The 13,608-nt window shown below is 45.7% G+C and overlaps 1 protein-coding gene across 1 annotated transcript in view; it reads right to left on the bottom strand.

The window, feature by feature from the left end:
- Positions 1 to 13,336, bottom strand: part of Shrm (shroom) — a 324,250-nt gene extending 310,914 nt beyond the window's left edge. The window contains exon 1 of the mRNA XM_078185664.1: positions 12,940 to 13,336. Coding sequence (XP_078041790.1) covers positions 12,940 to 13,094 — 155 coding nt within the window. The 5' untranslated portion in view covers positions 13,095 to 13,336. The remainder of the gene's footprint in view (positions 1 to 12,939) is intronic.
- Positions 13,337 to 13,608: the final 272 nt, after the last annotated feature.

The raw sequence follows: 13,608 nt of genomic DNA, 5'->3' as shown, positions 1-13,608 counted from the left end.
AAAGAAATCGAAGTCGATTTGAAACCGAGCGTCGCCGATCCGCGATTCACGAGCCAATAAGTCTCAATTACGATATTTCTGCCGGTTTAATTGTCGAACAGGCAATCTTGGATTAATAACAGCGCCGTCGTTCGCTACCGCGGATGCATGCCGTGCCGTACAGACGAAACCATACAGATGCTTGCTTAAATATGGTGTTTAGGTAGGCGGGCGTTAGAAAGTTTGCGAACCTGTCCGCAATTTATTCCGCGGACGATAGCGCGATGCGCGTCTTCGCTTGTTCGACAATTCCTCGATTGCCTTTGCTTCCGTGAGTAACATCTGTCGCGGAGATTAATAATCTTTTCTTGAACTCTGTAACGATCGCTGGATGCGCCATTAATTGGCAATCGCGGACACCTATACAATATTCCTCGTTTCTGCAACAATGTTCATGTACAGTACTTTAACGCCAGATTAACGGAGCATTAAAAGCAGACGTTTCACATTAGTTTATGAAACTAAGAATTAGACATTTATTGCGATTTTTAATGAGTTTATTGCAATGTTCGTCACAAATAATATACGTGTAAGGAAAGCATCCTTACTTATATTAAATTTACCGCGTAAATAGGTCGATAAGTTAGATCTCCAATAGTATTAAGATAATTGAACGAATAGACGTGTGGCGTTAGTGCGACAATATAAGCCAAAGTACAAAGAATTGAAATTAAGTATAAGAAAGTTAATAAAGAAAAATAGTGTGAATAATAACGTTGAATGTTGTTTCTTTGTTATTACAGGTAGGATAAACAATTACTCTAAGTTATTGTAGTATTATCTAAAAGTAATAATAAAGTTAAAAGTAATAATAAGTAATAAGTAATAATATCTAAAAGTAATAATAAGTTATTGTAGTATTATCTAAAAGTAATAATAAAATCTTTGTTATTACAGAGAAACAATTCTACCCATTATTCACTGAATTGAATAAATCATTATATATGTATTAGATAAATAAAAAAGAAGCTTGGTATAACATTTTTATATCCTGCGCTCCAATTTAGAGAAAGTTAATTGTAACTTCAAATTCGACTCCCTCGTAAACGGAATACCGAATAAAAAGATGTTATGTAAAATTTTTTTTCTTATTTTTCGCAAGGAATATTTGCCTGTTCGATTAAATTACGAATTATGGCTCACCCTCTGTATAAGATGACAATCAATTTTGAAGGTAGGAGAAGGGGACATTTGCGACCTCGAAGAGCTCAAACTTCGGACAATTTCTGAAGTAAATAAAGAAGTTCTAACGCATCGGGGTCCCCGCCATTACGACACACTTGCCGGCCACGAGGAGCACAATTTCGCAGGCAATCCAGGAGGGTATCTCGGGTACCGATAATGGCTCTCGAGGAGGTTTCAGGTTCACTGGAGTACCCGCTCCGAACGGAGAAAGAGAGAGAAAGAGACAGAGAGCGAAAGAGAGAGAGAGAGAGAGAGCGATGAGACATCAGGGCGTCGAAGGGCGAAGGGAGAGAGAGGATCGGATAAAGATCTAAATGCCTGCATAGCCGTATGTACGGCACGCCAGCGAAGATCCTTAAATACTAGCAAGGTAACGAAGGTAAGGGTTTCTCGTGACGTCCGCTTTGGCTGGAGCCGTCAGGGGTCAGTGAGCGCGCCGGTCGGCAAACCCGGCTCTGAATTCTCGATCGTTTGCCTCCTCTTCCTCCCCCTTTTTTTCCTTCCTTTTTCTTCCCCTTTCGCTCTCCCGCCGTCCAGGTGAGCAGACACCCCCTCCCCGCTCCACCGCGCGCCGGGCCCGCCGCTGAATATCGGTGCGCGCACCCCCCCCCCCCCCCCTTCCCTCTTGCCCGGTCGCGACGGGGACTCGCCACTCCGAACGAATATTCCACTCTGATAAGTCCCGCGATGCGATTTATTGCCCTAGCCCCGGGTCAAAGGCTCCCTCGAAGTGGAAACTATTAAGCGCGCGGGGTCCGGCATGGCGCCACGATTCCAAGGAGGTGTACGCCAGGGGAACGCGATTCGTCTTGATCTCCCGCTCTCGGAAAAGCTAAGTGGAAGTTATAAATCGCTCAAACGGCGCGATGCGGCCAGATGCGCGGCGATCGCACCACCGTTGGCGGAGTACACAGTGCCCGTCTACTACGCGGCACTCTCGTTCGCCGATGCAGCGCCAATATCTGACTTGGCGGACTGGGAAAGACCACGTCCGCGCCGTGGGTACACGCCGCCGCCACCGCCGCCTTGTTTACCGTTCTATTAATTTTACCGACGCCGGGGCACCGAGCGAATTACCCTCCGCACCGTCTCGCTTCCCTTGGATAATTGCGGACGAATTATATTTACTCGAGGCCCCGGCGTGTCCCGGATTGTTGTGCGAGCCGGGCCTGGTTCGGGATGATTCACGGCGCTCCAGAGTGCACCGCGTTCACACGATGACTGCCCGATGGAAAATCGTCGGGTATTTATTTCGAAGCAGCCTCTTAGATCATCTTGCCTCCAGGATCTAATAGACGATTTATGCTCGAGCGGACAGCTGGGTAGATTTTCGGTCGCGACTATGGTCGCGGTGCGGTTTCCTGTTTGCTGAAGGAACGCTCGTCTGCTTTCGCGTTCGTTGTACTATTTAAGGAGGAGCAGAGTTGAATTTTATATTAACACATCGACGTGTAATTTTATTGCTAGCTTTACGCTATGGTAGAGTAATTATTCAATCGAACAAAAATTCATGATTTATTGAAATAAAATCGTATTCGTACGAAAAATAATTGATCTCGATCAAAATGATAGAATATAATGTGTTCTCTCATAGCTCATAAATTTATTTCCTCGAATTATTAAAATAAAAAGTTATTCGAATAAATAATTTATGACGATTGTGATTTAATTATAATTAGTTCGACTAAAACGAGATGCTTCGGATAATTATTTTCGATAAATATTTACTCGAAGTATTATTTAAATACCGCCGATCTCTGATTCCATGGGAATGCGGTTAAATAGAGGTACCAAGAAGTAAAGCCAGAAAAATAACCTTCTGGTAAAACCGCGTGGCTCGGCGACGAAATACGAGAAAACGCTGGCTCCCGTGTTCGCATAATCTCGCCGGACTTATACGGTCCCCGAGAGCCACTTATTTCGCGCGCGGCGATTTTCATAAGCGTATCATAAGACGGAGAGGGGGCCTCTATCCTCGATTCGCGACGAAACAAAAGCACCGACACGCATAAAATACCGTGCGTACGTGCCCACCACACTACGGTGTACCGTTATCAGCGGCGATCCGATCGCGAGAAACGTCAGGAGGCGAACGGGCCCTGATAAATAGCATTGGGAAGCGTCCCCTTCCCCGTCGCGGCCGCAGCACCGTTTCGGTGGTCTTCAAAGGAAAGTGATGAGTCGAGATAACGGGCGGACTGGCTTCTCGGAGACTACCGGGGGCCCCCTGGCCGATTAAACCGCGCGAAACGCAGAGGCGCGCGCTGGCCGCGGCGTTTACACGCGAATCCGAATAATTGCGGCCCGCCATTCGAGTCGGACGCGGGCATCGTCGATCAGACCGGCGGATTTCTGATCGATCAATAGGACCGCTGGCTGTCGAAAATGGGCGTGGATCTGAATTTCACCTCGACGGTGTTAAGAGCCGCGTTATGAAAGCCAGAACGTTCGCTGAAGGGAGAATTTTATGTTCGCTGAGAATTTTAAGATTTTCGACCGACAAGATTAAGCATAATCATTTCAAGTTTAAGTATACTTTCTGTAAATAATATTTGGGCGGATTTATCATTCGGTAAACCTATCTGGAAATTAATTTAACATATTTTCTTTAACAAAAATTAAACTTTAACAATATAACCTCAAAATATCGTATTGTATAATAATTACTTACTACTCGCTTATATTAATTATTTGTAATATTTTATTCGTTAGTAAGAAGTTTTTGGACATTTAAAAAACTATATTATATTCCCGTAATTTTTTATATTGTTAAGGTTATGCCAAGAAGTTTTTGGTCATTTAAAAATCTGTATCATATTCCAATAATTCAGCTATTGCTATACGAATTAAAATAGAATTTATTGAACAATTCCACAGATAATTAATTAGGGGAAGGAGGAAGGCAGTGTTGTATCTGTGTTTACGATGCACTGATTCCCAGTAGACTAGTAGGACGTTAGCACGGCGAATAATGACAGAAAATTGCCGCAACAGGAGTAGGTATACTGTTTCCCTCTAAATGTCAAGGATACTCCGCGGGACTCCGTGCCTCCGCGGTATCGTAAAAATTAGTCGTTTCGCTCGCGGGACAACGGGGTTGCGACAGCATCTTTCGCCATCGGAAAATTGGAGCATTCGGCGACTCGATTCCGCGCTGCTCGAGAAATAAACTCGTACGATGGAAGGTGGTAAAGGTCCCCATAAACTGAATTAACATGTCGCAACTAACGTGTACTTGGCCGAGCGCAGTGGTTGCCAGCCCGTGTACCAGCATCCGTCTAATACAATTTTAATCCGTGCTCGCAAATTAAACGATGATCGTGCTGTTGCAATCTCCGTTGTGAACAGCTCGTGCAAGCGAGCCACGTGGACTCGTTTCGCTGGGCGCAGCCTCGAGAATGGTTGGTCAACGACGGCTTGTCTTTTTTCAGATATTTATTAGAATTAAAAATTGTTATTATTATTTTAAAAATTGTAAGAATTATTTTAAAAATTGTAAGAATTATTTTAAAAATTGTAAGAATTATTTTAAAAATTGTAAGAAATATTTTAAAAATTGTAAGAATTATTTTAAAAATTGGAAGAATTATTTTTAAAATTGTTAGAAATATTTTAAAAATTGTAAGAATTATTTCAAAAATTGGAAAAATTATTTTAAAAATTTGTAAGAATTAAATAACGTTGATTTGTGGGATAAGCTCGGAAAAAATTATATCGCAGGTACTAAAATTAATAAAACATCGGGAAGAAGATATAAGGTTAGTTACGCATTGCTACGAATTTTTTGGATTCTATATGCAAGATAATAATTCTAAATAGATATATAACCGTAAAATATAGATGTGTATTGAAATTAAAGAATTAAATTAATTCAGAAAATTAGATCCGCGTTTTATTGGTCAGCCGATTAAAATCTCGAGGAAAGAAAAGCGGAGCGTGTGAAGCATTGAGTAAAGCATTATCCTATCGATGAGATATCGCTGATTAATCATCCCAGCCACGAACTCTGTCACGTTACCCACAACTCAGTCCCCCGACAGCGATCATTGCGCGTATCACAGAATCGTCGAAGAAAAAATGGTGAAATCTCGATCCGGAGGACTCGATTGGCCTAATCCGTCGCGCCCGGTCCCCCAGTTTACCCACACGATCCATCAATCGGCTTCGCGCTAAGCACCGAACACGGTCGGACATCGCGTCCGAAGTGAAACTTTTCCAGGATACCTGTCCGACCGGGGGATGCAAATCCGGCGAACAATGGCACGCCGTGGAGCCGGGGCGACACTTCCGGCCGCTCGATCAACGTCAGAATCGGCATCGTGATCTCCGCGGACTCGATCGCGCGTGTGCTAATGACGAACGGCGCGAGGCCTGGCCAAGCAGCAGCAGCAGCAGCAGCGTTCACGGATTACTTTCCGAACGGTTCCCCCCCCCGAAGATGCCGGGCCCGGATACCGAGGTGCCAAGTTTCATAGGCACGTCCTTGCTTATCGGTTATCCGGATCGGCCTGTAGCCGGTTGCAACGACGACGAGGAGCGTCTCCGTTGCCGCTTACAATGAAGCCCGGCCAAGCTGGAAACCGTCTAAACGGCTTATCGGGCCCTCGATCGGATAATATCGGTGCCTGAACCTGAACGTAATGGTTATGAGTAATAGCCGGAGATCGTGGCGGCCGGGTCGGCTCCGGTGAACCGTACACGGAATACGAGATATTCAGATATACAGGTACACCCGACCAAAGAGAGAGAGAGAGGGAGAGAGAGAGAGAGAGACCGGCAACCCGTTACGCATTATCTGGCCACGTTCCTCCGCCGATTTGTCTATTGTGTCCCCGCGCCGCGAACCACGCGACTCCTTTCGAATTTGTTACGGAACGACACGCGAAATCACCCGGACAATGGCTTGTAACTGGTTATGTAAGAATCGCCGGACCACTGCGCGACCATTCCCCGCCGAGGCAGATACGTATTCACCGTTGCACCGAGAGAGGATCGAGTGATCCGCTCGGATGGAGCGCGCCCGCGAGACCGAACTGCTTTTGTCGACTTCTTTCTTTTCTTTCTTTTTTCTATACGGCCGATCCGGGGTATAAGGCCCCCCTTTGTGCACGCGAGAACACGGCTTATGTTGCTGAATATGTTTACAATTGAGTAACGCGCTCGTTACTGCGGAGATTATTTGGAAATCGGTGTCGGGTCTCTTGGCTATAGGCGGTACTTGTCCTGAAAATGTTACAAATATTTTCGTCGGGTAGAATTCCTGGTATATTTGAAGATTGAGGTTTTTCCCTTGCAATGAGTATTCGAAGAGTGGTGCAAGATTTTTATCAAGTATTTTATGGAATAAGAATAAGCAACGTGTTCTGTTGGGTTAAAGTAATTCACGGATTCTGTGACTTGAGCAGATTGAGACACCTGTGAAAATGTTATCGTATTTTCTATAGGAATACATTTAACGTAGATCTAAAGAAGAAGGATTATTTTAGACGCTTCATGGTACAGAATTGAGGAGCACGGTTTTGGGTATTCTTTTTACTATTGTGTGCTTGTCGATAAAACTTCTCCAAAAAGTCGTACGTCGAAGTTTGAAAGGTCATTTTAAAGAGGAGACTTTACTCTTTCAACCGATAACAGACCGAGTCAGGAAAAAATTTATTGTAAAATCGTTGAAATTTTTACAATCGTCGAGGAAAAATTGAAATAAAATTGCAAAGCAAAGCTGCGTGTTGTTCTTAATAACATTAGGAAATTATAATAGATTAGCGTGAAAATTAATTTTTGCTGCAGCAATCCAAGTGTCGAAACGAGACTTTCACATGTTCTTTCACAAAATCGAAACAGCACAAATCCACACCTCGCTGCTGCTCGTCCAAGAATCGTCGTAATGCATTTATCTGAAATTACACCGACAGATCCACGCGCCGATTCAGGTCTCATTAAGCAGATTTACATAAACGGAAGCCAACTGGGAACGAGTTCTAACGGTCAGCGGTTACTTTTCCCTAATCGCGGGACATCGGTGCCCGATCTCGACCACCGCCGGTGCCTCACCTGCGCCGCGTCCGATTTCTCACGTTCCCGCCGATAACGCGGCGATAAAATATGTACACCGCGCCGCGAGTAGTGGCTCTCCGCCTCGGAACAAGTGTATTCGCTGATTCGATGTTATGTTCGCGTGACCCCCGATCGATAAATAAAATCCGCGGCGAGTGCGTGAGAAGCCAACGCCGCGGACAGAGGACCGGAGCGGGATTTATCGACGGGGCATAGAGAGTGCCTAAGCGGCGTAAAAACACCTATGGTCGAGATCACGGCGCTGCGCGCACGAGCCCCGCGGTTGTCGATACCAGAAACGCTGTTCGACGATGCGCGCTATAGGAATAATCGCGGCGAAACAAGCCGTTTCTCGATTATCCGAATTCTCTGTTATCTAAACACGTTCCGCTAGCCGGGCAATCCGATCGCTATTTTATTACACCGGTACAGATCGAACTTCTGCAACTGCGTGCACAGATTATTTTATTATCGGAACACTCGTGGTTGTCTTGCTAGTTGGTGTAGATTTTTAGAATCTTTTAACTGGGTTTCGTAATTCATTTTCATTGTAACTTTGACTTTCTAAATTCAGTTTCGTTAATCGATTAACTGTTTCAATATTTTTAAAAACTGTGCTAGTTAGTGTGTTAATAATTATGCTATATGGTTGACTTTATTCATATTTTGTTTCGATACAACGATTTCATAAAATACATAATTTAATAAAGAATATCAAAGTATATATCAGACAATATTTTGTGTTGTGACAAGTATTCAAGTCAAAAACAACTATCTGATAAATCTGCTGGTTAATTTACTGCTTAAATTACGGATTGAATTTACTAATAGACAACTTTGAACAAATTTCTAGACACTGCAAGACATTCTCGAAAATTATTAAAGAGGCTTTCGTTCAAGAATGATTTTTATTCAATAATTATTCGAGGCTGAAATCGTCTCTGCTGTGCTCGCATCTTGGAGCAAGTTCTCCCGATTATCAGCGAAACCTCTCTCCAGCGGCAATTAGCGGGTTAATTCGGATTCGTCGATGCGGCTCGCCTCCTCCGGAGCGACCGTAACAGACCGAAAGAGACGGTGATAAACTGGCGCTGGTCCGTGGACAGCATTGTCGAAAAACCACCCGGAGGATGCAGATAAGGTCGGACTTTATCGAAGCGGATCGATACGGCCAATAAATACGCGCGTATGAGCTTGATTGGGAGAGGATCGGCGGTCTCGCGATGCGAAACAGGCCGCCGTATCGCGGAGGGTGGAGGGGGGTGGACGAAGGGCTGCGAGAGAGAAGGCGATTCATTAGTCGTACAACACGGAAGTGTTCGAACCGCACAGTTTCTCGACGTGTGTCGAGGGGGAGGGGGGCGAGGGATCCCAGGTATAAGCTGGTATCGGTGGGACGCGCCTCGTGCGTGCGCGCGTTCCCCGTCGGTGTGGAAGCCGCGAAGAGAGCTGCGCCGGGCCAAATGCAGGGGGGGGGGGGGGCCTCCGCCTCGACTGTTCCTCGGCCCTCCGCCGTGGGTCTTATTATGCGCGACGGGGGCCCGGAACGAGCGAACTCGACGTTTCGGTCGATCCGGCTCAACATTAAAACGCGGAATATATTGCGGTAATTCTTTCTGTTCGATCTCCGGCGGCCCTCGCGGCGACCACCCTCCCGCGCCCTCTTTCTCCCCACCGGCGGCCGGCGGTCGTCCCTTTCTTCCTTTTCCTTAAGCGGTGAACGCGTGTGCGCTCCGACGGGAGGGACGCGCAGCTGATGTCCTTTGCAGGTGAGACGAATGCGGGCCTTGGTCGCCGATGCGAAACACGCTCCGGCGAATTCTGCACGGTTAAATAAATTTTTCAACGGCACGGAGGTCGTTAAACAGTTTCGATCGAGCACCTGGTGACGGAAATACGGTCCGATTGTCTGGTGGCGAGCGATGGTAAATGTTGGTGAATCGAATTGTTGCGAGAAGCGTGAAGTACAGTGCTGAAAGGAATTATAGCATAGACAAATTTTGGATGAAAGTTGGCCAACTTTGACTGAAGATAACTCCGCGAGAAATCGTCGTAGAACGACCATTTTCTTCTTAAATTAAAGCTTGAAATATCTACTTTGAGATAATAGATATTATAGATATTATTATATAATAGATATTATTATATAACAGATATTATCATATAATAGATATCGTTATATAACAGATAAATACTAAATCCTCCAAGCACATAGAAAAATCATTAACACGATCTCGCAAGTAGATGATTCACCTTCGGAAAAAATCTCCTGTGACACGGGTGACACCGTAAATCGGTAACAAGCGGCGTAGAACAACGAGACTGGTTTCGAGGGACTCGAAATTAATAACAGCCGTGTTCGGGATAAATTCAGTGCCGCACCGGCCGGACGAGGCTCTAATGTTCTTATTAATCTCGGGCGCCGATCGAGCCTAAGGCTGCCTCGCGAGCTTGAATTCTGGGTCGTAATAAAACGCGCCACGGTAAATTATAGATGGCATAAATTCTATGGCTGCGGGGGGTGGCCGAGACAATATTAACCAGAAACCCGTGTGGCTCGTGGCCCAGAGATGCCTAGGCTGCACTTGAACCGGGAGGAGACTATCTGAACCGTGCCGAGTTGTAGAAATTGATTTATCACTAATTTATAGTCGGACCTAGCTAGTGGATGTATCGGGTGCCTGAAAGGTACATTATTTCCGAGCTGTGTGTCAAGTGTAGCGCTTAATTCATTGCAGGCCGCCGGAATCGTGTATTTTACGAACTTTTAATAGTGGCCTAGTTTTGTGTCGTTTGTAGAAAGTGTAGGATAGATGGCCCAATTTTCATGCTCTTCGACGAAGAATGTATGGGAAAAAGGAAAGCGTTTTATATAAATTGGTGATATATACTTTTTATTATATTTATTTATTAACATGTTAGATTTAGGGGGAGGTGTCAATTTATGAATGGAACTGTTAATTGCAGGCACGGTAATTGGGCCATCTTGTATGGGATACTGTAAAATATTTTATTTTTTATTCAATATAGTATTCGAAGAATTCATTCTGCAATTCTATCGATGTATTAATATAGGTTAGTATTGATAGCAAATAGTGTGTGATGATTTGAACTGTTTACAGGGAAATTCTCATTTTGGTGCAGATGCTATTAGGTCTCTTAAGTTTCCTTACATTTTAAATTATGTACCAGTCATAAACTGCTTTGAAATGGTTTAAACGTTATAAATAGACTGCAGATTCTTATGCAAAATAAAAGTTGTCGACATTCATTGCTAAATCACGGGAGTCATTTCAGAATCTATTTTACATTATTTTTTTCCAGCTGAAATAACACCTATTCCATGTTCTTAAAAGTGCATAAAATTTATTCCAGTTATAAATATAGGTGTCATCTCACTTTTAGGTTAGATTAGGTCTACATTAGGTGTCTCTCAAATATTCTACCGAGGAAAGAGTCCTTTTTTACATCCTCAAATTCGCTTCAACTCGAAGATGAGAACCCTTCGGCAAACAATTACCATAACTTAATTTCGCGATAGATTCGAACAAAGTATCCGACCGGCAAGTTTTTCCGGCTCGTTAATGCCGGCTGCTCCCTTATAATCGAGCCGCAGGATGAAGTTCTAGTCCCCTAGCGGGCAACACCTCCGGCGACGACTTCCCACAAAGGACAACCCTGGAACTAGCAGGCATCCGCTTGTTTCCTGGTAGCGGAGATAGGTAGAGAAGCCGTCGCTGGTTTTTATCGCGTTTCCGCGACGCCTCGCCGGTGATCCCCGGGCCGCCTACACACGCTGGCCTCTCTACCCGAGCGAGTAGCGGCGGTCGTTGCGCGGCAATATCGCAGCCCCGACCGTTTCTCGAATTACAAACGATAATTACTTTTCCGCGCTCGTCACCGCCGCCCCGCGCCCCCTCTCTCGCCGCTCGCACTGTTCTCGGATTCCACCGAGCGAGGGACTATTAGCGTGGATCCCGGGCCTCTTCTCACGCACCGCAAGGACCGCGAATTCTGCCGAGAGATTGCTTCTGCTTCCTGGTTCGACGGCGCGTCTCATTCCGCGGCCGATCGACCGGTGTCCCGTTGCTATAATCCGTGGAATCCGCGCGTCGACCGGCGACGAGCTCGGCCTGGCAGATTAGGGGACGACAAAGGGTAATGGTCGCCTCGGGAGACCCGGCGACGACAAAGCGGGGCCACCGCTGATTTACTGGCGGGAACGGGACTGCTCGCATCATCCGGGGACCCCGGGACTTCAGAGAACGGACTACTACCCGTTCGCTGTCCCGCCGTTCGATTTATGGATTGAGATGCTTCCCAGGTCGCTTTTTATGTCGCGGTCTCTCGAACGGCGCGACTTCGGCGCGGCGGCTTACCTCGAACCTATTAGACGCGGACCTTTGTGCGAAATATATTCCGTTTGTCCGCGGATGCCGAGAAACGGGAGCTCGGCCGAAGGCATTCTCTCTTCTTATGAATTCGTCTGAACCTTTTTCCTCGACCGTCTATTGTTTCTTGCGAACGCGTAAAATCTACAGTTTACAAGTTGTCTGCTGTTCGAGCTAGGAACGATCAGGAAAAGAGCAAACCTAACCTCTAAACCCTTAAACTTTATCAAGATCTCCTTAATAAAGCTTACATAATTACGTGACCATAGAACGTCATTCTACAACTACGTCTTACAACAATTAAGTTGTAGACAATTTACAAGTCATCAGGGAGCTAAAACATGATGTCCACTCTTACTATAACATATTCGTCTAGTTTTCTACTTCGACTGTCTCATGTTTCTCATAACTGCGTATATAAAATCTACAGTCTATACATTGTCATTTACTTTCACTAAGAACGACAACAAGATCAACCATGATCTGAAAGAAATATTCTTAAAAAAATGAAAAGCGAACCGATTCGCTTCTTCCGTCAGTCTATGCAGTCCATCTAATAGGGATTGCATATTAGGTGACCGAGAAAGGTCGTTCATATTTTACGTTTTATGATCGTTAAGCTTCTCATTGCTGTAGACGTATATTTACGACATGTCGTTCGCTGATCTAGACGTACATTTACATTATTTACCCAAGCGAAGTGAAATGATTTAGGACGGAAAAATACTGACGCCGTGGATAAACTAGTATACATGTATATATAGGTTGTTGTGCGGGGTATACTTGCAGAGCTATTTGTACGAGATGGCAAATAAAGTACAAGTGCCGCCGGCGCCCGTAAAAGTTAAATGAGCGGTGAAAAGGTTGAGCTCTAGATACATACTCTGCAGCAATTAGATACGCGGTTCTGCGCGATTGAACAGAATCTATTTCAGTCAGGAGTCCATCGTTTGATACTGTATCAACCGAGCAGAGTCTTAGCAATGTAACGTACGCTGACTCATAGAAACGGGAAGATCGAATTCATTTGATCAAGTTTTTGTTATAAAATCCGCTAGGAAAATATAGAATTTGTGAAATTAAAAACCGGTTATTTTAAATAGATTTAACGTCAACGATCGTTCCGCAAATGAGAATAAAAGAGTTAATACAATTTCTTGGTATCAAAATCCTTGGTTCAGAAGGTAGACCGTCCGTTCGCGTTTTACAAGATCCCGCGGCTCCCAGGACCTTCACCTTTCCGGTGGCCGCAAACGATTCATTTCCTTACCTGTTGCACTGCCTCTTGAGCTCCCGCCGGATACTGCTGCGCGTGCGGATGAACCTGAATGCTCCGCTGCCCAGGGAGCTGGCCCTCTTCTCCCCTTTGTCGAACACCGGGAGCCACTGTTCCTTCTGCGGGCCTCGGCGCGCGTTGTCATCCATGTCAGTCCCACGAAATATCAACCACGGTTAACCGGCGCCGCCGATCCTCTCTCGCTCCGCCTATCCCGCGATCGCTTCACCGCGCCTCGATCACTCCCGAACGGGCACGGAAACGCTCCTCCGCGCTCGCCGTGCTCATGGCGGTGTATATCAGCCTTTAACCTCTAACGGATCGGTCGGGCTCCTCTCCGATCTCTGTCCTCTCCCGATCATCCGATAAAGGCGATCCCCGATCGACTGGCACCGCGCGACTCCCTTCGGAACGCACCGAGCCTATCCGCGATCCTCGAGATTCCCTCTTGGTAACGTACGATCCACCGCGCCGCTGCTCTGTGCGATTCTTTTTTTCAAACGCACTGCGTATCGGCGATCAGATACGTTCGACGGCTTCCGCAATTTCACCCGGGACGCGATGTTCCAGACGCGAGCAGAAACGAAACTGATCGTTTATCGAGACGCTGTTCCTTTCGAAACGCACTGTTCCTCTCGAGGATCGGTTGCGAATCACCGTCGT

Source organism: Augochlora pura, chromosome 7, assembly GCF_028453695.1.
Source record: "Augochlora pura isolate Apur16 chromosome 7, APUR_v2.2.1, whole genome shotgun sequence".
NCBI lineage: Eukaryota > Metazoa > Arthropoda > Insecta > Hymenoptera > Halictidae > Augochlora > Augochlora pura.
The sequence above is the reverse complement of the archived record's forward strand: the minus strand, read 5'-3'. Positions and strand labels throughout refer to the sequence as shown.